This window comes from Rhinolophus sinicus, linkage group LG10, assembly GCF_036562045.2.
Source record: "Rhinolophus sinicus isolate RSC01 linkage group LG10, ASM3656204v1, whole genome shotgun sequence".
NCBI classification, from domain to species: Eukaryota; Metazoa; Chordata; class Mammalia; order Chiroptera; family Rhinolophidae; genus Rhinolophus; species Rhinolophus sinicus.
Genome location: NC_133759.1, coordinates 27,485,355 through 27,509,979, shown reverse-complemented (window position 1 = coordinate 27,509,979; position 24,625 = coordinate 27,485,355). Strand labels below are relative to the sequence as shown.

The 24,625-nt window shown below is 37.0% G+C and overlaps 1 protein-coding gene across 1 annotated transcript in view; it reads left to right on the top strand.

Annotated features, from left to right (window-relative positions):
• The window catches only part of KCNH8 (potassium voltage-gated channel subfamily H member 8), a 318,346-nt gene that overhangs the window by 85,046 nt on the left and 208,675 nt on the right, over positions 1 to 24,625 (top strand). The window contains exon 2 of the mRNA XM_019726038.2: positions 18,379 to 18,612. Coding sequence (XP_019581597.2) covers positions 18,379 to 18,612 — 234 coding nt within the window. The remainder of the gene's footprint in view (positions 1 to 18,378; positions 18,613 to 24,625) is intronic.

Below are 24,625 nucleotides of genomic sequence, written 5' to 3'. Positions count from 1 at the left end.
ACATGACTTCGTTGTCCTTATGTAGCAGAATTATGATTTTTCTGGGTACATTTTACATTTTATTTAGTACTTGATTACGTGTATGACCAGAATACACAATTTTAAAAATAATAATAAATTTATATATCAAAAAAGAGAGATGGCACCTTTGCTCCAGAACGGCTGGTAGTTTAGATAGCTACTATTGAAATGGTTCCTTGTAATTTGGCTCTAGTTTAAATAACCCTGCCTTAATGGGCCAGTCTACAGGAGCAGATCTGTTGCTTGGCTTCCTTTCTACCCCAAGGTATTCTTTTACAGAATGAAAGTATCCAACAATGCATTGCTGAATCATTATTAGCTCTAACTTGGGGGATTGAGCCTAGAAGTAATGAGTGTTTGGGGTCTAATTCTATGAATGCTAGTCATTCTCGGCTTTCATTTCATCAGAGGATCTCATCTTCATTCGCAAACATTCCTTTTCTCCTAGAAACTTCTCCCACCATGCCCTTGCTGGGTAAATACATCTCAGCCTGAGATAGTAAATCAATACATCAGATGAATTGCAATGAATTGAGACCTAACACAAAAAAAAGAACACACAACACCTAGCTCAAGCCAGAAGTCACCATGCTAACTTGCTTTTAAAATCTCTGAATTACCCATTTGAGAGGTTTGCTTCTGTATCTTAGTTGGAATTTACTTTTAGCAAGAAGATCGTTGAGAAGAATTAGTGCTGCAGAGTTTTTTGTTTTGTTTTGTTTTTTAAAGAAAAATACATGGTCAAACAGAAACCTCCTGCCTGATAAGCAAGCAAAACACACCTTACAGTTTTATTAACTTCAATCAATAGATTGCAAATGTCCTGATGTAACTGGAATACGTCATCTCTGTTTGGTTGCCAAGAAGATAATCTGACTCCTGGTTGATTTTCCTAACCATATCCTTTACTCAGAATCTGGAGCTGAACATCTCTCAACAATTTCTGCAGAGGGATGTTTTATGCAGAAAGATTTGAGCTATGAGAAAACCAAGGGACACATCTAACAGTGGAGAGTTGCCATTTGTACATGTTATGAAAGCCCAGCTCACCATTCTCCTCCCATACCCAGTTCATCTCATGATTCCATTCTCCAGGCTCACATAGAATTTAGAAATGATCTGCAGAAGCCTATTGGGTGCTTTTGTGAAAATTAGAAAAAGGCACACTTGTCAGGCAGATCAATTAGAAAAAGAGACCTCCTCGAGTGGACTAATTAGCAAGCATCCTGAGGTGTAAGGTTGGTCATCAACCCCTATCGCCCAGTTAGCTGGGATCCTTTGTGAATCAAATACACAGCTTTGGAGGGCAGCTCTAGGTAAAGAGTGAGTCTCCAGCCAGGCTTTAAGCTATAGCCAATCAAATAGTTTCTTTCTTCTTTTTTTTTTTTTTTTGGTTCTGCATCTTCTCTATACAAGTCTTTCCCCTAGCTCCTGAGCCCGAGCCCTTCTGACCACTTCCAGTTTGGCACTGCCCGATTGAAATTGACTTTGCTCAAATAAGCTCTTAAAATGTTTAATATACCTTGATTTATCTTTGAACACACCCAAAGTAAGGCCTTAGAATGGCACAGTCTCCATTAATAGGTGTTCATAAAGAACCTGACTAAATGGTGATATCTAAGACAGAAAAGAAGAAAAACGATAAAGAGGTAAATTTTTAAATATAGAAATTATTCATACCTTTCCATATTACAACAGGCCTCAATATCCTAAGTGCATACATATATTATGTTAAAAATATTTTAAGACAATTGTTTAAAAAAATCAGTTCTAAAGCCCAGTTGAACTTGACTTTATTATTCTGCTTTGACTAACTGTGATTCCTTTGGAAGTCACTTTATTTATATTTCAATATTTTTTATCTGTACTATAGAATGGTATGAGATTACAGGATATAAATTTATCTTTCCCGGTCAAGTTAACAACACATATAAATGAAGCAAAGAGCAGTATAGGCTTTTGTCATTTTCTTTGTTTCTCATATTATCATTTATAAATTGCCTGGGAATAACCATTTTATGGGAGGTAATGGGAAGCATCTGTAGATATTGTAATTGTTGTTGTTGAGTAATGGATCAGTCTTTAGATATTACTCAGTCAGGCCATTGCCTTTGTGGAATTAGACAAAGGCACCTGTCCTCCAGTGCACACAGCCCGATATCAGGGCTATGGCTTGTGTAGGCTGAGTCCAGGCTGGATTTCAGTCTCCACATAACCCTTAGCCAGGCACATCTACTTAGGACATGACCTGCTCAATTGTATGTGACAATCCTGATTGTTCTCTCCAAAAGCCATGATGGCTTATAAAATCCTGCCCTTGATATTAACATAAGAGTCACACACCTGTGTGTTAGAGGGCAACCCTAGTCGGCACACGCACTGGATAGCAGGGCATTCCTTGAGTTTAGTGATTTACATGAATCTGTGCAGAAGCAAAGATTAGTATATAACTAGGGTCAAAAAAATACAAGCAATGAAGAGCCTGTACTTTATAGACTGAGCTTGGAGCAAATGAAAATAGCAAGACTGAGAAATCTGTGCAGTTAATATATCAGCTCTGATAGACTGAAGTGCATGGAACATTGTGGGACCCAGAACAGATCAAGGGATAATGTAGATCCAGGGCGTGTGTGTGCGTGTGCGTGTGTGTGTGTGTGTGTGTGTGTGTTTATGAACCTTTTGTTTCAAAACAATTTAAATCCAATATCTCTATTGCTTAGGAAAATGTGATTTTTCCATTTTGTGACTATTGGCTAAGGGGTAAATATACACATATATATTTATAATAATTTATAATTTACATATATCCTATAAAATTTATGGTGAGAAATTTAGCAGTTGGATTTGGAGTATTTTTATTTCTGCATTTAGAAATAAAGATCTCCAGAATTCAGGGCTTGGTTAGAAGAAACCCTTTGACAAATCATGACAAGATTGGTTCTTAGATTTTTTTCAAATGGATTTAGAAGACATTAATCATTTAGAAGTGATGTCTACCGCTTATCTGAGTCCTCTTTCTATTGCATCTGTGTCGATCATCCATCTCACTTTGAGTACTCTTGGTAACAGGAAGCTTACCACATCTGAGGCAGCTTCTGCCTTTTTGGGCAGCCTTAGCTGATACAATGATATTCATGCTGAGATGAAATCTTTCCTTGTGATGTCCCTCCATAGGCCTTGCTTCTGCTTTCTGGACAAACCTAGAGTAAGACCACACTCTCTTCTATGTGGCAATGCTACAAACATATGAAATGGTATCATTTCTCAGTCTCTAGATTGAGAAAATAGTAGACTAGACATTCGTAAAACAAACTGAAAAAGGAAAAAACCAGGAAGAACAGACTATTCCATGTCTTTGTCTTTGCAGACACTTGCACCCTTTTCTGAGAATTTCTTATTTGTATAGAATAATAGCTCTCTTTTGTGATTTAAGAACCGCATGCTGAACAAATATATCTTGCTTCCCAATTGTGATGCATAACCATGCCAGAAGAACTTTACAAGGGCAAAAGAACCAATTACCTAACCTCTCTGTCTCTAAAATTATAGTTAACAGAAAAACAGCAAAAAAAAAAAATATTTCAGATGATGCTACTTCATACAATACATTTACATGGTGAGATAGGTTTTTCTCCCTCCACAGAATTTTATTAGAAAATATAGAATTTGGTACCAGTCTCAAGGTCATTTGGTATCAATAAGTATATAGCAGTAGATGGGAGGAAAGTATCTTATAGTTTTTTTTTACTCCAGAAGCTATATCCAAAATACTAACTTTAATTTTTGCTAACACCAAAATCTTTTGAGGAGCAGAGCTAGAAAGTTCCCAGAAAACACATATACATGTAATTCCCAGAATAGAGGATTAGCAAAGTAGCTTTTTGTGTATTGATCATTATATCACCATTCAAATTATAGTTACAAAAACAGGAACAGATGTGGAAATAGTCACGATACTGTACATTTCAGGTAGGAATGCTTTCAACTTTACATACCAGAAAACCCAAATATCAGTGGTTTAAAGAAACAGGTTGTGTGTTTTTTTCACGTAATATAAAGTCTGACTATAAGCTTTTACTGGCATTGCTTGCTATTCCAAGATGTCATAAAAAAAATAAAAAATAAAAAAATAAAATAAATTTAAAAAACAACAGGCTTTTTCCATCCTTAAGTTCTGCCAAATCTAGGCATGTTTCCTAACGGTCACAAAATGATTGTCATAGCTCTGGATACCACGATTAATTCCAAGGCAGGGATGAGGAGGAAGAGAAGGAAGAAGGGCACAGTGGCCTTCTCATATCTCTTTTGTAATAGAAATGAAAACATCTTATTGGATACCTTCAAACTGACTTATCTAAATGTCTCATTGGACAGAATTTATTAACCTAGCCACATAATGATAAGTGAAAAAAAAATCAATTTCACAATTATATTATCACTTATAATCACTTAAAATATGAATGGGGAAAAAGTTTTAGAAACTATTTTAAAACTAGTTAAATCAGTAGCTGAGAAAGGTAGAATGACGGACAATATACCAGGGGTGCCAGAAAAATGTATACAAGTGGACACTTTGGTCAATGTTGCTCAAGCAGTAGTTCTCCGTAATCAGAAGTGTCTGGATGCTGATGGTAACCACTTTGAGCACCTTTTGTAGTTTCAGAAGTCAAACGTGACTTGTATTCATCTTTTATTATAGGTATATATTGAGTATTACAATTTTAGTAGTTTGTTCCTTTCTTAAAATGTGTGTACATGTTTTTGGCACCCCCTGTATTTATTTTGTCTCTGGTTTCCTATTGTTTTGTAATATGGCTACATTAGTTTGTTGATGAAAGCATGTGTTTATAATAAAAATAAATGTATTCAAACTCAAAATAATTAGACTTTTGCTTAGAAGACTCATTAATTTATCGAGCACCTCATCCTACGTGCCATCCCACATATCTGTACTTGACCAAAGCAGGGCGATGCTGCTATCCTCATGGTCATTCTTTTAACTAGAGCACGTGCTATGTCACAGCTAACATCTTCTCCAGTGTCTCCTGACTTGAAACGTGATTCTATTGATTTATTTAAAAATCAATACTGCAAATCATTTTGAAAATGAAAAATATACTTACTACTGAGCTGGAAACTTTGTGATTAGTATTGTCTGGTTTCATGATCTCCTTCTCAGTTCTCTTACTACTTTTCTGGCCACTCTTTCTCAGTCTCATTTGATGGCTCCTCCTGATATTTTTAAACCTCTAAATGCGGAAGTCTTTTGGGCTTAGTATTCAGACCTCACCTTTTCTCCATTAATACTCACTTACTAAATGATCTAATTCCTGCTAAGTCTACATTTATATCTACAGCATAAATATTGCCCATAAACTTCAGACTCATTTATTTAACTGCCTGCTTGACATCTCCTCTTAGAAGCTTAATAGGTCTTAAACTTTGCATATTTAAGATCAAACTCTTGAAACCCATCACACTTGTAGGTGTTTATTTTTTTCTTTCCATCTAATAAAATGCACCTCTACCCTTCTAGTTTCTAACACAAAAACATTGTTATCATCCTTCGATTCCTTTTTTCTCTCCCACTGCAGTGGAATCCATCAGCAAACCCTCTCAGCTACTCCTTCTAAAGAAGCCCCAGATCTCACCACTTCTCACCACATCCATTAACACCACCCTGGTCCAAATCACCTCATCTTTTTAAATGGACTATTATGATAGCCTCTAACTGGGCTTTTCAGTCTGGCTCTTGCTCTCCTACTATCCAGTCTAAACAAAAGAGCCAGAGTGGGACTTACATTATAGAAATCAGGGTAGTTACCCCTTAACTCGAGCCCCACCCCCAGGGCTATCCTATTAGAGTAAAATCTAGAGCCCTTACTAAGGCTTCTATCCTTGAACGATATGGGAGTCTCCTCACACAACCTCTAGAACCTCATCTCCACAGAAGTTCCCCTCGATCACTATCTTTCAGCCCATTGGCTGTACTTGCTACTGTGCAAACATACCCAGCATGCTCCCACCTCAGTGCCTTTGAACTTGCTCTGTCCTCTGCTTGGAAATACTTCCTTTACATACCTTCATGGATCGCGCTTTATTTCCCTTGGGTGTCTCCTCAAATGTTACTGTATGAGAAGATTTTCCTGATAATGCTAATACAAATTACACTATTTTTTTTTTAAAGCCTGCTCATCATTCCTAATTCTCTCACCTTGCTTTATTTTGGTTTCATAGCATTTGTCATCATTTGACTCTCATTTCCTTCCTTTGTTCCTTTCCTCCTTCCTCCCTCAGTACTTAGCACAATGCCTGGCACATATTATGTGATCAGTAAATACTTGTTGAATACGTGATGAATACATCTGTAGAATTAGGGCACAATACAGTTTCCTGGATCAAAAACCTTTATACCGTTTTTAACTAATCTGAATGTAGAGTTCCAGAGAGGGAAATTTTGAAACAATAATTATGGAAATTATACAGTTATGATTTACTGAGCAATGTCTTTATATGCCAGGCATCAGGTAGGTATTTTATGTGAAGAAATGATCATCCCTTGTTTTACAACAGAAAGACACTGAAGTTCAGAAAGTTAAATAGCTTCCCCTCTTCTCAAAGGTAAAAATGGCAGAATCTGGCAGTGACCCCAAGTGTATCCTGTGATATCTCATGCAAACCCTTTCCTGAAACTGCAGAAGAATTTCAGAGTTTGAGAAAATTCCATGTTGTTTTAAGGTTCTCCTTCTGTTGGATTCTAATATTCAAGCTCTTTTTCCTTTTGTCTATATTTTGTCCTTTCTCTCTTCCTCCTTCCTTTCTTCCTTTCCATTCCCTCCCTACTTTCCTTCTTTCCTGCCTTCTGTTCTTCCTTTTATTCATAAGATTAAAATTGTATGTAGTATTTTTACATCATTCATTACATCATTAAGTTCTAGTCACTATTTACACCTCTGTATCCATAATTCATTGACTCCCCATGTGTCTGAGCTGGAAAGGCTCTTGGAGATCATATAACTAACTCCCTCACTTGACACATAAGACAAGTAAGGCCCAGAGAGGGAAGGTGACTTGGGTATGATCACACAGCTTGTTATTTAGAGAGCCAGGACCCAATTCTAAGATATCTGGTATGTAGACCAGTGTTCATCCAAAGGTATGTTATACTTCATATGTATACCTCTCATCATTTAGATCGAAAAGGCACTCAACCTAAAATCTCATCATCACCAGAAAAGAGTTTTTCATGAAAAGACAGTTTTCTATGTTACAAGTTAGGTGGTTGCCATGGTATCAGGTTAATATAACTCAAATATACCATTCACTTAGGAAAAAAAATGTGTGTGTGTGTGTGTGTATGAGAGAGAGAGAGAGAGAGAGAGAGAGAGAGAGAGAGAGAGAGAATATTTAATAAGAAAAAACACGCACCCACATAATGTATTTCATAATGGGATAGGACCAACAATGGACCATTTCTTTATGGAGCTTACAGTTTAATGTATGTTTATAGTTTTGTGTATAGTGGACTTGGGTGTGAGAGATTAACAAATCATAAATAAATAAACATGTGGAAATATCATTAAAAATTGCAATATTCAGTCTTAAAGGGACAAAAACAGGCTATAATGACAGAATAACATGGGGTCACCTATTTCAATATGATGATCACAGATGAACTCTCTGAAAAGTGGACATTTAAGCTGAGACCTGAAAGGTAAAACACAGCGAGAAGGAACCACAGGGGCAAAAGCTCTGAAGCTGGAGAGAGCTGGGAAGTACATTGTTAAATGTCAAATACTAGGTAAGGAGTAAGTGCAATCTTTGGCAGGGTATTACAGGCCATGGCAGAAGGTGTTTGAGTTTCATTCCAATTACGATGGAAAGCCTTTAAAGAATTTAAAACAGGAGAGTGATGACAAGATTTTTTTTGCAAAGATTATTCTAGGTATTATAAAAAGACCAAGAGCAGGTGTTAAATTCATGTGTGGGCTAGGTTAGCACCCTTCACATCGCAGCTTGATATCACTGATTCATGAAAGAGTGAAGTCTCCATCACTAGGGTACTCAGACAACCACAAGACAAAAATACCACAGAGGGAGATTAAAGGTTTATAGATTGGACATTCAGTTATATCTTGACCTTTATAATCCTCTCTAAACTTTGAGCTTTATAGTTCTATGAACTGAGCTAATTATTGAAACTCTTTAAGAAGGATAGAAAAACCATAAAATCAAAGGCGTTATTATTTAGAATGGAATCCTCCCAAATAATAGAAATTGAATGTATACTCCTCTACAAAGGAGATACCCTTCCCCAAATTGGGGGCTGAGTTATATAATTTGAACCTCTTTCCATTAGGGCAGAGGGTTTCATTTTTGTGTAATATGTATCACTTAGTGATTTTGTTTAAAATGGAGATCCTAGGTTCCCATACCTTGGAGATTTGAATTTAATAGACCTGAGGTGACATCTGAGAGACAGCAACCTTAATAAGCAACCTAGGAGATGCCGAAGAAGAATGTGTTGGGCCAGGGCTGCCCTTTGACAAACACTGGACTTGGTGACAGGGAACCCCTATTCAGATCCTAGTCTCCTTCACCTCTGGCTGTCAACCACTGACTCCATGAATATTGTAGGTCTAAGGATATTTTAACTTGTTGTGTAGTATTGTTAGGTTATTCCACTTTTCTAAGCCAAAGTCCCTTCATCTATAATGACACTTATTCTAAGATGCTGCTTTGAGGACCAAAAATTCAAAATGCAAAATGCTGACATGAGCGCCGGGCCTATCACAGCTGCTTAATAGACAGCAGCTATTATCTGCTTTATTTCTGCCTGTCTAATTTCTTTAGCTGCCTCCCTCCTACTGATCTCAGTTTCCTAATGCAGAGTCAGCATTTGCCTGTGTTGGTTTGTTTCTCAATTATGGTCATCCTCCTCTTGCCTCCACCTTCCCCACAAATTCCCAGAGAAGTGCCTTTTGCAGCTATCACCTTAATTAAAGTTTTGCATTCTCTCTGCATTATTATAAAGACACTAGAATAAAAACACTAACATTACAGCCACAGAATATCTATAACTATCAAATTAGTTTACTCTTGTGTTTCCTTACTTAACTTACAATTACCTCCTGTAAAACGACTCATCTTTACTGTTTAATCTAACATGACTATTGTGAGGCAAAGGAGACTATGCAGCGAACAGATGAAGTTCTGGATAATGCTGCCAAATTATGAAAAACATTTGAATTGCATTAGCTTCCACAGACTATAAACAAAGCTTGAACAAATAGAGAAAGGTCAGTCCACTCTGAGGCACTGGGCACACTAATTTGTATATGTTGTCTTCAAAAATTCAAATTTAAAAGGGGTCTAAATATAATATATATTAATAAAAATATACATATATATTTTATACTTAGATCCCATATATATAGCGACTAAACTATGGCTGAATTAATCACTTTTCAAATTCTTATGTATGTTTGAGGTAAACAGCCTGTTCCAGTCGGTTTGAAATACTCACTGAATTAAACATAATTGCAAGCAAACTCTAGGTTGTACTGGAGGAGAACCAGGGACACAATAAATTAAATATCTGGGGAATCTGGGTATTCATAGAGTATGGCTGGTTTCATTTGCTAGGTGCCATTTAATCTGCCTTTTAATAGGACCAATAAGATGCCAAAACAAACCACTATGTTTTTCCACAAAAAAATGTTGTGTTGTGATCTTACTTTGTCTTTAAATAAACACCTAAGAAGAGTTTTGCAAAGGTATAAAATTTAAACCACCATTGGCCACATGTTTGATAATTTATGTTTATGTAAGAGAATAAAATTACACTGACAATTGTGCCAGAAAATCTAAACCCCACGACTGCCAAGGCACTAAACCTTCCCTGTCATCTGCCGCCTCTTTTGTTATCTTATTCTTTCCTGTGGGTTACGGGAGTTGGGGTTTTGATATTATCCAGTCTTGTATATTGAAAAGGAAGAAAGTATAGCAAACACTGAACTTTCTCCTCGTCTGCTCTCTGCAGTAGCAGGAAAAAAGCTTGACCTTCCCAGGAAGCTCAAACTATGGTTCATATGTGATTTGGAGGAGGAGAAGTAAGGAAGGACAGGAATTATAAATATGAAGATGCAGGAATAATAAATATACAAATGCAGAGATATTTACATCATATGCAGTTCTTTTCTCTAAACACTGTTAGGAACAAGTTAGTCTACCTTTACTAGGGTAGTAGCTAAAATGAAATGTCCTGGAATAGAAAATTACAAAGTAGCCCCTTAATGACCCCCAAAGACTCCCTAATGATTCCAAAATGCTTAATTCCTATGCACATAGTAGTTTTCTTTACTGAATATAAGTGCCTCATAGTTTCGGAGAAAGGGTTTTGTTTGGCACTATTTAGCTTTCTGGTTGTGTGTTGTTTTTTTTTGGAAACATCCTCTCCTTCATACAGGAGGGTATTGCTTTTTTTGTTGTTGTTTGTTTGTTTGTTTTTTAATTGGGGAAGGGGAACAGGACTTTATTGGGGAACAGTGTGTACTTCCAGAACATTTTTCAAGTCAAGTTGTTGTCCTTTCAATCTTAGTTGTGGAGGACGCAGCTCAGATCCAGGTTCAGTTGCCGTTGCTAGTTGCAGGGGGCGCAGCCCACCATCCCTTGGGGGGGTCGAGGAGTTGAACTGGCAACCTTGTGGTTGAGAACCCACTGGCCCATGTGGGAATCGAACCGGCAGTCTTCGGAGTTAGGAGCACAGAGCTCCAACTGCCTGAGCCACCTGGCCGGCCCTAGCTTTCTGTTTTTGCTTAATCAGTTTTCTAATAGAAAATTAAAATTTCTAATTTTTGCTTACTAAAGACTTTACTAAAAGTAGCCTGTCAGGATGAAAACTATAGGTGTGAGATGGGCTGTTTAGGGAGGTTCTCATTTTATTTTTGAAGCAGAGGTGCAAGTTATAAACGATTCCCGCTAAACAATAGATTCAGCTGAAAAAAAATATTGCCCTCATTTGGTGTGCTTTAATAAAAACCAATAGGTTACAAGTTTATTTCACTCACTTACTTAACAAATATTTGTTGAGTACCTACTACGTGCCATGCACTGTTCTGGAGTTTGTGACTATATTAATGAACAAAACAAACCAACCCCTGTCCCTCGGCATGTATATTTTAATGGCAGAGGATAAATAGTAATACTAATTTTTTGAAAAGTCAAGAGTTGATGTGAAAGACAATTTTGTCTAAAAGATTAATTTTGTAGGACAAGAACCAGAGAAGTCGGGGCACATTTTAATGTTATTTCAAATGGTTTCATAGAGAATTAATTGTGGATAAAAAAACCTAACACATTTTATTATTGCCTTTGAAATTTTCTGAAATTTCTCCCTCATTCATTACTTTCTGATGAGCACTGTTACCCTGTCATAATTAAAAATTACCTTTTATCAAAATTAAACTCATTTACTGAACTCTAAGATATAATACATGTGAAAAGAATTAGTCCAACTCAACACTGAAACTCACACAGCTGAAAAAGTGGAATTTACAAAACTTACTGATGATTTTGTTAATCTCAAATTGTGATAATGTACTAAATTAGCTTAAAATATGTCTTAATCTTTATGGAATTTGCATCTTTATGGAAAAATTGAAAATCTGTTTATCTAGTCTTTTTTACTTCAACATTATTATTTGTTTTTAATTATTTTTATTTAGCCATTCAAATGAATGGTTAAATGAACTTTAAGGAGATATTTTTGAGTAGGTGTTACACAGATATGGTACAAAATTAAAGAATTAAAAAGAACATACAATGAAAATGAATCTCCTTTTCTTGTCTTATCCTCAGCACCCAGGGACCCTCCCTCAGTCAGGTACTGTCACTAGGTTTTTGAAGATCTTTCCAGTCATATTCTAAAGGAGCTTCTCAAACTCTAAGGTGCATACTCATATGAGTCTTGTTAAAATGCAGATTCTGATTCAGGGGGTCTGGGGTGAGGCTTAAGACTTCACATTTCTAAGGTCCCAGCTGAGGCTGATGTTGCAGGCCCAGGACCACACACCTAATGGAAAGGCCACAAAGCACTTTTGTTTATCTTTCTCTCCGTGTTTATTTGTTTATTGGACTAAAGATAGCAAGATATTCTCATACACATAAACAACTTACTGCTTTTTTAGTACAACTTCATCACTAGAGTTCCAGCTTTGAGCTCTGCTTTGTTCCAAAGTTTTTGGTTTTTTTTTCTAATCTTTGTTTGTCTGAAGTGATAATTTATACAGTTTCTAAAAACCAAACCTTAAATGAATGATGAACTCTAGCAATATGACCATTTGGAGCATGCCACCAAGGTGATACTTTAATTGCAAGAATTATGAGATTCTCTATGCAAAATTTTCATCTTTGTTTTTTTTTTTTTTATAATAAGGTTAGAAAGTACTCGAATCCAAGAACCCTCCTAAATTTTGGCAGAAGGCACACTGAGAACTTTAGCTTGCAGCCAGTACCATTAATCTAATAAAGATGCCATCATACTTGAAAATGGTACAATTAAGCTCCCTGGAATCAATATAAAGTGCAAAGATCATTTAAATATTTTAGTCATAGACAGTATTCTATCTGCCTGAATAAAGTAGTCTCAAGACATAACGATGATCAATATCACGAGGGGTATGGATGTTGTCTCTGTTGGACCCGGCTGTAAATGAATTAAGAAAGCATGGGGGCAACTCACAAAACAAGATAAAAAGTTCAGGTTTGTTTCTTGCCCTCTGCGAGAAAAGGAGGGCAAGAAGACTCAAATTTGCCCATCTACTCTGTCTGCAGTGTGTGTTTCTATCAGTAGTTGCTAACACAACATAGGGTTTAGTTTTAATAGACAACCAATGTCAGAGGCACTTTTCAGAAATAAAGATTTGGACCATCAGTCTCAATTTCTGTGTTACTGGCAGACTCAAGGGGGTACCGGTTGCTCTTTGATGCCAAGTTAATGTCCATCAGTGATTCCTTTGGTTTGAATGGCTCCAGGGGCCTGGGTGCTGAGTGGTTGTCTTAAAGTACTTGAGGGTCAGGATCAGGCTGCAGAGACCCAGTGATTTGGATCTCCCTAACCCTCTGAGCATGCATTATTCTCCCTCTGGTTGTGATTCACAAACCTAGGTTAAGAAGAGGTGGACTAAACGGTACTCACGGTGTCATAGAAAACAAATGGTATGTCTTCCTTAAGTTTTAATGGAATTAAAAATGTGGTGGGCCCATATTAAAACAAAATAAAAAATACTCAAACAAACATGACTGTACAACACAGTAGAATGCACAATTCTGCTGGATCTTTAAGTTACATGTGAGGTTTCAAAACAATATCAAGCTTACATCAATGCCTTGAGGCCCCTTGGAAAACACATTTATTGGTTTTGACCAGTAGAAAGGAGTTTCAGTGGGGATCATTGTACAAGTACTGTGATGTACATTAAAAGGGCATGAGGAAATCAGAGATCAGATCGTTTGAATGGTAACTACATTTCTTTGCCTTTTGCAAGCCTCTGGAATGAGTCTGTCCAAAATATTTTGGAACTAAAAAATTGCCGTCATACATATTTTTAAAAATTATTCTTAGTTTCAGGTGTACAAAACAATGTAATAGTTAGACATTTACATCCCTCACAAAGTGACAACCCCACTCTCCCAATCTACCATCCCTCACTGTCATATTTTTTAAATAACTGACTTTCTGTGGGAAATGAGGAAGTGGCATAGAGGTTGCTGAGAGACGTAGACTGGCTTACAAGATGTCATCAATGAACTTTTAATAAATGATCTCTATAGAGAAAGGTCTGTGGCTTTGGGCTCTTTGTAGGTTGAAAGAGGTAAAATAATTTTCTAGAATTAACCCATCTCTGCTGCAAGTAGAGAACAAGTCACTTCTTTACATAAAGATTGCATGATATAGTAAACATAGTCTGTCACATAGACCTAGTTTTAATTTCTAGCTTCAGACCTTGGACAGGAAACGACAGTTCTCCAGGTCTCAGTGTTCTCATCTGAAAAGTGGGACAAGTACTAGGATGAAAAAGATTGCAGTGGATCCATGTTTGCTTCTCTTTTTTTTTTTTCTTCTCTGCCTTTGCATTCCTACCCTCATTCCCTTTGTGCCCTGGAAGTCAACAATGAATAGAACATGTCCATTTGAATGGGAAAGTGGTGTTCTATATGCAGATGTCAGGCCTAGTGACCTGGGTCTTTACGAACTCTGAGGTTCCCTTTGATAATCCGTGAAAGCCTTTTGCTAAGGAAGCATTTAAAGAAATAAACTGCCTAAAATGTAAACACATTTAGATCCTACTGTTTATTGGCACATCAGAACTGAATTTACACAAAAGGATGGCCTAAAAACAAGCAGAGAATAGCTAGCTGTGTGGCATTTAGATGCATATTACATATGCATAATTGATTCCTTAAAAGGTTAAATGCCCTTAGCATATGTATGGATAGTGGTACACCCATGATGAGTTCATAAGCATTATGGCAGAGGCTTTGTTTTACCTAATTCTAAAGTAAATGTCATGTTTCTTCTTTGGAGATTCAAGGATGGTAGTCAGGAAAGCATATGTTTGCAAGTAGATCACTGGGTAAGAGAAGCTATTTCCCCAACAGGAGGACTATTTGTATAGCTAGTACACTAAGCTTTATGAGGTGCTGACTGTCACTAAATTCTCTTTGGAACTGAATTACATATCGAGGACAATTGCTAAATATAAACAGAAAAAGCCAAAGGCATGACTTTTTTTTCTTTGCTTTTGCAATATATTTGCAGGAAGAAATAACTACCCCAAATACACTAGAATCCTTAATTAAAAGAGAGAAATCAAGCATTTTGGTGAATCCTTTAAAAGCTTTTGTCAGAAGCTTATTGTAGCTCTGAAGCACTGGTCTTTTCTTATGTCCATGAACTATTATAAAGATGCTAAGAAAATGAATAAAAGAATCAAGTTACAAAGAAACATGCAGAATGAAATGCCATAATATATGCCATAGTAATCAGAAAAAAATAGGCAATATGTTGCATGATGATATATATGTAAGTGGAAAAAATATATCAATAGGAATGATTATTACAAAAATTTAAGTTATGGGTTCTTTTGGGAAGGAAGCAAATATAATCTGTATGGTACACACAGGGGTTTTTGCTGGATGAATGAACCATGGGTATTTTTGTTGTTTTTAAATATTATTATAAAATCTTTTTAAAACATGTTATGGTTCCTAATTTTTAAAAATCAGAAAAGCAAAATAAAAGAAAGCACAAGTTGATTAAAAAAACACACAGTAATATATTAATGAAAGTAAATACATGAAATTTATAGATTATGCATCTTCATATTGTATTTTTAAAAATTTTAAATATATACCATGTGCAAGACACAACTAAAGTGTAAGTCCCTAAAAGAGTTGAAGCAAGTAGATATATGAGAAAAGCTATACCAGATAAATTCTGACAAAAGGTAACTATTGTAGCTATTTTAGTAATGGGAAAACTGAACATTAGGACAAAATGTAATGTTATTTATCCTGTCTCCAATTCCTGTTTCTCCATTCGTCCTCTGAGCCGATTTCATCCAGGCATCTGCTCCAACCTTCCAGGACTTTTGATAAACCATCTCCACAAATTTTTGTCCTATTCCTACCTAACCATTTCCAAAGCCTAGGATTTTTAATCTTTCACCTCTGGTAGTACTTATTATCTGTGTACCATTAATTCTGTACTTATTATAAGCTGTGTTTTAGTGTTATTGATATTCATGCATTTTTTAAATTAAATTATTATGTCCTAGAGCTAGAGGCTATACCTTATTCATCTTTTAACACCTCCTGTCACCTCACCCTAGGACCTGCCATATGGCAGAACCATGTCACCTGGCATATAGTAGAAAGTCAATAAACCCGTCAGCAGTCGACTGAAAAATGGCTTCTGAAAGCGCATTAAAAGCTCTTTCAGTATGCTTGGGTACTTTGCCAGTGCGATACACTTACATGTTCTAAGCAGTCTCTTAGCCAGAGTCTTAGCTATTTTGAATGGAGAGAGGAAGAGACACTACGGTTAGTGACTAACCCAAAGCTGCGCGGAGTTGGTGACGCTAAGACAGCATCCCCCGATAGGAGGGCGCCCCCATCTGGACCTAGTTGGGAACTCCCACATGTTCATGACATCTTTAAAAGCAGGGGCTGCATCTAAGAAACTTTTTACCTCCACACCTGGAACAAAGTCCAACATACATTGTACACAGTTAATAAATGCCTCTGCAAAGTGAGAGAATTAAATATTAGAATCATGTAATTCACCATCATGACTTCTGAACAACTGCCATTGAAGGCTTCTCAATATGACTGTTTTAGCTCTGGTTTCTCTCCACAGGGCGAGGGTGACTAAGAAGGGTAGAAGAGAGCCGGTCCCAGGCGGGATGCAGATGTTAACGTTAGAACTTGCACTCGGGGCTTAGGGGTCGATATGAGCAAAACTCGGTAGAGAGGATGAGGTTTGTCCATCTGATGATGGACTATGGAAACACACGATGGATGTTTAAAAGGAGATGGGGAAGTCCGTGGGATTGAAGTTTCAGTGCCTGTCCTGCTGGTCATCAGGAAGTAGCTGGAATTCCTCTTTTCTCATGACATATAAGATAGGCTGTTTGCTGTAAACCTCTTTTAAACATACTAATTTTTGAATAGGCAACACATAAAGCATATGGTATAAAATCCAAAGGGTACAGTAGGGTACGTGGTAAAAAATAAATGTTTCTACTACCTTTGCCCAAAGTTGCTCTCTCTAGAGACATCTACAGTTACCAGTTATTCCATTTAATTTTAGGTATAGATAAACGTTTTATATTTGGGGACACATATACATGTTTATATGTATTTATATGTTTTCAGACAGATAGTTCACATAACAACATACTATATTGAATCTTGCTTTTTTTATTTAATAACTTATGCCATAATTCTTTCCATTTTTATTTCTATTATCTTTAAAATCCCAGTCTCTTACTGTCTGGTATCTTGATGGTGTTCAATATTTTTTTCATGAGTGAATGAATGAATGATTTAATAATAGGCTCTAATTCACTCTGACCCTAAAAGTCACCCACCAACAGGTTTTATAAATTATCTTATACCTCATCTCCAACATGCATCTTTTTTACTATAAAAATCATATTCATCCTGGAAAGTTAATCTCAAAGAATTTGTCCTGCAGGAACCTTCCCTTAATATGGCCTCCCAGGCTCTCCTCCAGGAGTTGTCCTGAAGCACTAAACAATAGTCTGCCATTTTTTTACTGTCCTCTGATTCTCATTTGTTAATGTAATAGCCATGAAGATGTGAATAATACTCTTAATAGTAACTTTTATTGGGAATTTATATGTCCCAGACACTTTGCTAAAAACGACACTTGTATATATTATCTCATTAATCCCTACAACACACCTATAAAGTTAATCACATTATATTACCCTTGTAGCTTATCTGTCAGTGCCCTTCTAGTATCCCCTTGACTCACGCTTGAGATCATTAGCACACTGTTTCCGTATGCACCAATGGTTTCCGGCATCTTGCTGCTCGAGTGACCTCTGGGAACAGTGCTTAGCCCAAGAAGATAGGGCGGAAGTGCCAACATATTGACACCCTGGAAGTGACCCTTAACCTGTGACGTATAGATTTTAGTGGATAAATACTTCATCGTTCTTTCCCCCAATGGGAAACTTTTGAGTTTTGTCCAACACAGTCAGTTCTAGGGCCCCTGTGGGATTGAGCATCAGTAGCCTATAACTGTAAACCCCTTTTTAATCTCACCCTTTATAACCTTTACTTCCTTCTGTTTCTCCATTCCCCACTTACTCACTTTTTGGAATCACCTGTCAAACTATTTCTACTCCAATCCTTGTCTCAGGGTCTGCCTTCGGGAAGTCAAAATTAAGGAAACTGAGGTTTAGAGTGTGTACATAACTTGTTCGAGTTCATCTATACATCAAGGAGCAGATTCAGGATAAGATCCAGAAGCCATGCTCCCAAGCACCATACCTTACTGTCAACTAGATGGTCAGAGCCTCAAAGCGGGCCATGAGTTCTGTGCTCCCCGCACCAGTGTCTCAAAATGCAAGCCAAAGTCAGAGCTTCTGCCGGTCAACAACATTTTATGTTTTGGGGTGTCTCTTCCTCCTCAGTACATCAGGACATGCATTTTAAGCACTGTTAGCCAAACACATGCTCATAATTTGTTATACTGAAACTGAGTTACAGACAGAAGTTTCTTCTGCTTGTTTAGTTGCTAAGTGTCTTCTCATTGTTTTACAGATAGCAACTTCATCCTTGCCAATGCCCAGGTGGCTAAGGGGTTCCCCATAGTCTACTGTTCTGATGGCTTTTGTGACCTTGCTGGATTTGCCCGAACTGAAGTCATGCAGAAGAGTTGCAGCTGCAAATTCTTATTTGGGGTTGAAACCAATGAGCAACTGATGCTTCAAATAGACAAGTCACTGGAGGAAAAAACAGAATTCAAAGGAGAAATTATGTTCTACAAGAAGAATGGTGAGTTGGCTTTCCTTGATTGGTGCTCATTGGACTGTAGTGAAAGGTCACCTTCTTTCAACTCAGTAATTGCTCTGTAACTCCCATTAGGGCTTAATGGTATTTCACATAAATACGATCTGTTATAGAAGTTCCACAGATGACTTGGATGATGGCCTTGTTTTAGCCCATAGCAGCATCAACTGCCTGAAAATTTAGCATTCGTATTATAACTTCATTGTCAATATATGAACTAAGTTAATATATGTTAAAAAATAAAGTGCATTACTGTTACATATGGTCCTTCTTAAATTAGATGTGATCATTGGTAATATAGTAACAGATGATCTTTTACCCAGAGATATGTTTCCAAATTGTATGCCTTTAAGAACCACATCTCAACCTCATTAAGTTCTGCCAGGAAACACTTGGGGTTCTGTCACTAAGGACAGAACCTCAAGTGTTTGCTGGCAGAAAAGGAAGTTAATTTAAAGGACATCGCATAAGCATTTTTTCTTCCAGTTTCCTGGCCACAGAGTCTTTCTCACTACTCTTTCAAATTCTAAGGACAACATAAGAGATACACGGTGTCTCAGAGCGGGAGTGAATTTGCCTCAAAACTGCCATTGGAAAAATACTAAGTATTTTCTTGGGGCTACAGTTTTGTGACTCTCCTCTAAATGAAAAAAGATCTAGGGATGGTAATGCCATCTCCAGTGCTTGGGTCTTAGGTGGGAATACATATCATTATCCTGTGGGCCCTGGTAGGTGGGGTGAATCCAAGAGGCATTGTACTGAAGAAGTGCTAAATCAAAAATTACAGTAAATTATTAATTTCCAGTTTCTAGCTCTTTCTTTAATAGGTTTCCTTAAAGTAGCATACACTCCTGAGTTTTTGCAGGGAACATTGTTGCCAAGGTAGAGAATACCTTTCCCAGCCTTCTTTGCAGTTAAGTTGGGTATGTGACTAAGTCTGGGACCAATGATACCTAAGAAGGAATGATTTATACAACTTCTAGGTAAAACCCCTAAAAAATGAAGTTGTTTGTCCTCTAATTTCTTTTCTCCTTTCCCATGGTGCTATGGCCTGAATTGTGTCTTCTCAGAATTCATATATTGAAGCCCTAACACTCAATGTGACTATATTTGGAGATGGGCATGTTAAAGAGATAATTAAGGTCAAATGAGGTCATAAGGGTGGGTCATGACTACTGTCCTTCTAAGAAAAGAAGGGATACGCAGACTTACGTCATGTGAAGGCACAGTGAGAAGGCAGCTGTCTGCGAACCAAGGAGAGAGGCCTCAGGAGAAACCCATGGTGCTGACACCTTGATCTCAGACTTCCAGCCTCCAGAACTGTGAGAAAATAAATTCCTGCTGTCTAGGCCACCCAGTCTGTGACGTTTTACTATGGCTGCCCTCACAAATTAATACCTACAGGTCAGAATGTATGGGCCAACTTCAACCATTTGACAAGGACGACACCATAGAGGAATACAGAGCAATAGTACAAAAGGAACCTGTGTATTGTTACCGATCCACCTTCCCCACCCCAGACAAAGATAAATACATTTCTGTCTTGTTTGAATCATGATATTTTGGATCCTTTTTGTTACAACATTTGAATTGTACTCTAACTCAGAGTTTCTCAATCTTGGCACTACTATACATATTTGGACAGGTAAATTCTACGTTGTGGGAGGCTGTCCTGGGCATTGTAAGTGATTAACAGCATGTTGGCCTTTGTATTTTGCTCTCAATACCTTGTATTGGGGTCTTGGTCAGGAAGAGAAATGGGAGTCTGAACATGGGAACTTCATCCCGTTTACAAGCTATTTGTCCTTACACGACTTTCCTTGAGCATGTGAATTTTGGATACACAGTAGTCATGAAGTACTGGAGAGTGCCCTCTGACAGGGACAGAATATCCCAATTCTTTGGCACTAGGAGCAGAGTTTAGACCATTGTGTTTTTCCCAGAGTCAATAGATGAGGCCTACACAGCAAATATTATAAAATAAAAGGATTCTAGCTCAATCTAATTGTAATAATTGAAACAAGGGCCTGAGATAAAAGGAAATGGAGGATGTCACTGAGAATGCAGAATGGTAGGGAATGATAAAACCACCATCTGGTGAAAACAAAGGGAAAGGGATATCCTTTGTTTGAAATACCCGCTGAAGGCAGACTTGACCGATGCAAGGTTACTTGTATAAGTCACTCCAAATCCAATTGAGTGTCTACCTTTTTAAACCTACTCAAAATATCCAAATATGGCACCACTGAGAAAGGTTAAGGCCAAAGAGGAGAATCTAGGTGGGAAGCCCAAAGGATAGAGATTTTGGAAGCCAGATAAGTAGAAAATATGGAGCACCAAGTGGGAGTCAATACCCAAAAGAATTTCCCAAACCCATTTTTTTAAGTCTACAGCTTTGGACCCCTTTGAGTGGAAATCATTAAAGACACTAAGAAAGAATAAGGTGCTGTTGTTTTTTAAATTAAATAATAATTAGGAAGAAAGTTTCACAGATAAACATAATATACAAACATTTAGTGTCTAAAATGGAGATAATATTTCAGTTTTATGTTCGGGAGCTAACATTTCTTATTTATTTCCCTACCTCTAGATAGTCCAGGGTCTACCTATATATCAGATGTGAGTACCATGAAGATGCCTTTTCAAAAAACATTCCCCTCCATTTCTGTTGATACACAAAAGGCATTAACCAAGGCTGTTCTGGACAAACAAAAGTATGGTTACTCTAACTAAGGGTAACCATTTGATTAATTTTATGTTTATCCTCTCATTGTTTTTTAAATATTACACACACACACACACACACACACACAAGGTCGGACAATTAAGTTTGCGACTCATCCTAGAAAAAGTGCTACTGTACATACATCATTGCTGAATATCACTACGGTCACCTTTGAAGCACTCGCCTTGGGAAGCTATGCACTGACACCAGTGCCTAGTCCACCTTCAAAGCAATTATGGAACTCTCTTTCTGGAATGGCCATGAGAGCTGTGGTCATATTATCCTTGATGTCCTGAATGTCATCAAAATGTCTTCCTTTCACTATTTCCTTTATCTCTCAGTAAAGAAAGAAGTCATTGCAGGCCAGATCAAGTGAGTAGGGAGGATGTTTCAATACAGTTACTTGTTTACTGGCTAAAAACTCCCTCACAGACAGTGCTATGTGAGCTGGTGCATTGTCGTGATACAACAGCCATGAATTGTTGGCGAAAAGTTCAGGTGGTCTAACTTTTTCACGCAGACGTTTCAGCACTTCCAAATAGTAAACTTGGTTAACTGTTTGTTCAGTTGGTGCCAATTCATAATGAATAATCCTTCTGATATCAAAAAAAGGTTAGCAACATCGTTGCAACAAGTTCTCAAACTTAATTGTCCGACCTCGTACTGTAATGTATGGAATGGTCTTGCAATTGAAGAACTGTTCAGTGTCTGGCATGACTTTTTTTTTTTTTCCTATGTTTATTGGGGTGTAATTGATATACAGAAAATTACACACATTTAATGTATGTATATTTTAAGGAGTTTGGACATATACATATACTTATGATACGATTACCACAATCAAAATACTAAACATATCCCTCACCTCCCAAAATGTTCTTGTTTGCTTGTTTGTTTGTTTGTGGTAAGAGCACTTAACATGAGAGCCATCCTCTTAACATTATGCTAAATGAAATAAGCCAGTCACAGAAGGACAAATACTGCATGACTCCACTCATGAGGTATCTAAAGTACATAGTAAAACTCACCGAATCAGAGAATAGAACGTTGGTTGCCAGAAGTTGAGGAGAAGAGGAAATGGAGAATTGTTGTTCAATGGGTATAGTGTTTTCAGTTATGCGAGATGGATAAGTTGGAGAGATCTGCTATACAACATAGTACCTATTGTTATGGTATTGTACACTGCATGACTTTCTAATGCCCAACCAGATTTCCCCAGAAGTGAAACATTGGTTTCTAATCACTTGAACTTAGAACCTAACACATAGTATTTTGGGGAAAGCTTTAATTTCCCACTGAATTTCCTAGAATAAAACCATAGTGTAGTAAGGTAAGATTGAACTTTATCTTGTTCAGAATTTTACCGTTTCAGAAAATCTTGTCACTGACTCACAGTACCTGTCAGGGAGGGAGCACATCTGCATGGGTTCTGTACTTGGAGTCATTGCACTTACAGTGACTCTGCATATTGGCTCAATTATCCACCTGCCTTATTATATCTTCTATTGTAGTCAGTCATCTCTGAGCACTTCGTGTTGAGATGCGTATTATTTTATCAGAGATGACTTCACTTTTCTTTTTTAAGATAGTACTGTTAATAATAGTATCGCATTTCTGAAAATGTGTACAGGTAGGCAAGTTTTATTATGATGACTTTTCAGTTCTAAATAGAAAGAAGAAAATACAAGTATTTGTTACAAAGGGAATCTTGAGTCTGATAGGATTGTGAATAACTCTTAAACTCACAAACTCACTCATTTCCATGTTACCTTCAAGATTTGCCATTTATTTCCATGTACCTACTGAACTATTGCTTTACTTAATGTTTTTCTTTAAGTTGAGTCACCTTTTTTAAAAAAAAAAACACCTCAAAATGCAAACAAAAGAAAACTAAATCACTACTGTAAATGGAAAACCAGGATCACGAGCCTCAAACAGAAGGTAATCATAAATAAATACGCAATGAAAACATTGTTATTTAACTTTCTAAAATTAAAAAAATACACCATGAAATCTAAAAAATAATAAGTCTAATGGATTATGTTGTGCCAAGCAGCAATATGTTATTTTATTTAATTTTCCCAAATAGCACTTCAAAGTAAGTATGAATTGTCTTGCACTTGCAGATCAGGAAACTGTGATGCAGAAAAATGGTTTGCACACAGGTCTATGTGTTATGTGATAGACCGTCCTGTCCTCACTTGTCATTGCCCCAGCAATCACCACTTGTTTATTTCTTTACCCTCTAAGGCACTTTGCATAGCTTTATTTCCACATTTCTTTATTTTCTTTTCTCGTGCCATAGAAAAATGCCTAGAAGGATCAATGCTGAATCGGTTGGTTTTCTTTCTTTTTAAATGTGGTTAGATTCTCAACTTTCTGTAATATGGATTTTACATATATGTTATATATGTGACAACAAAAACTATTTACACTTTACTGTTTGTTTGTTTAGGGAGAATGCCTCCTAAGGGAGATCCTTTGTTTACTCAGATGCTAGATGTATATTCAGATGCAAATCAGACGCTGAAAAACTTAATTGTTCAATAAATAAAAAGTGGTGTGGGGAATGGGAACAAAGCTGGATTCAGGAAGCTGAGGAGGCTTCACTTGCATTGGGATGATGGGTGGAAAAAGAGAAGGAGAGATTGGGAAAGAAAGGAAGAGATGAGAGAAGGGGAGAGAATGCGAGAGAAAGGGGAGAGATCTGGTGGTATCTATTTCCCTCAAAACGTCTAGCTGCATTTGGTGTGCCCGCTGCGTATTTCTGTTTCAATACACATTAAAACTAATACGCAGATATTAAAATCTAAGATATTTATGTGCACTACCTAAAATAATCTGTGCACTACCAGGAGTGTGCATACCACTAACTGAACAGCACTGTCTTCACTCCAATGTACACATAACTGAATTAGGCATATTCATACTCAGTGTTATGAGGTCAGCTCATGATAAAAGACAAAAAGAAGCAGATTTCCTCATGATCATCCTCTTTTTTTTTTTTACAATGAGCTGCTCATGGCAGATAATTATAGTAAGAAACATTATTTTCCTGCTAACGATAAGTTTATATTTAAGATATTCTTAGTGAGTTCTATTATGCTGTTATTCAATCTGACTCTGCAGAAGATTTTTAGAATATTTGATTATGCCCTGTAGGTATTCTAGAACTGGAGCTCAATATGGAAAAAAGACAACGCCTTGGGGTTGTAGAATGTCAAATTATTCTCAAAATTAACATTTAAAATGTGCAGCATAGTTACTTCCTTA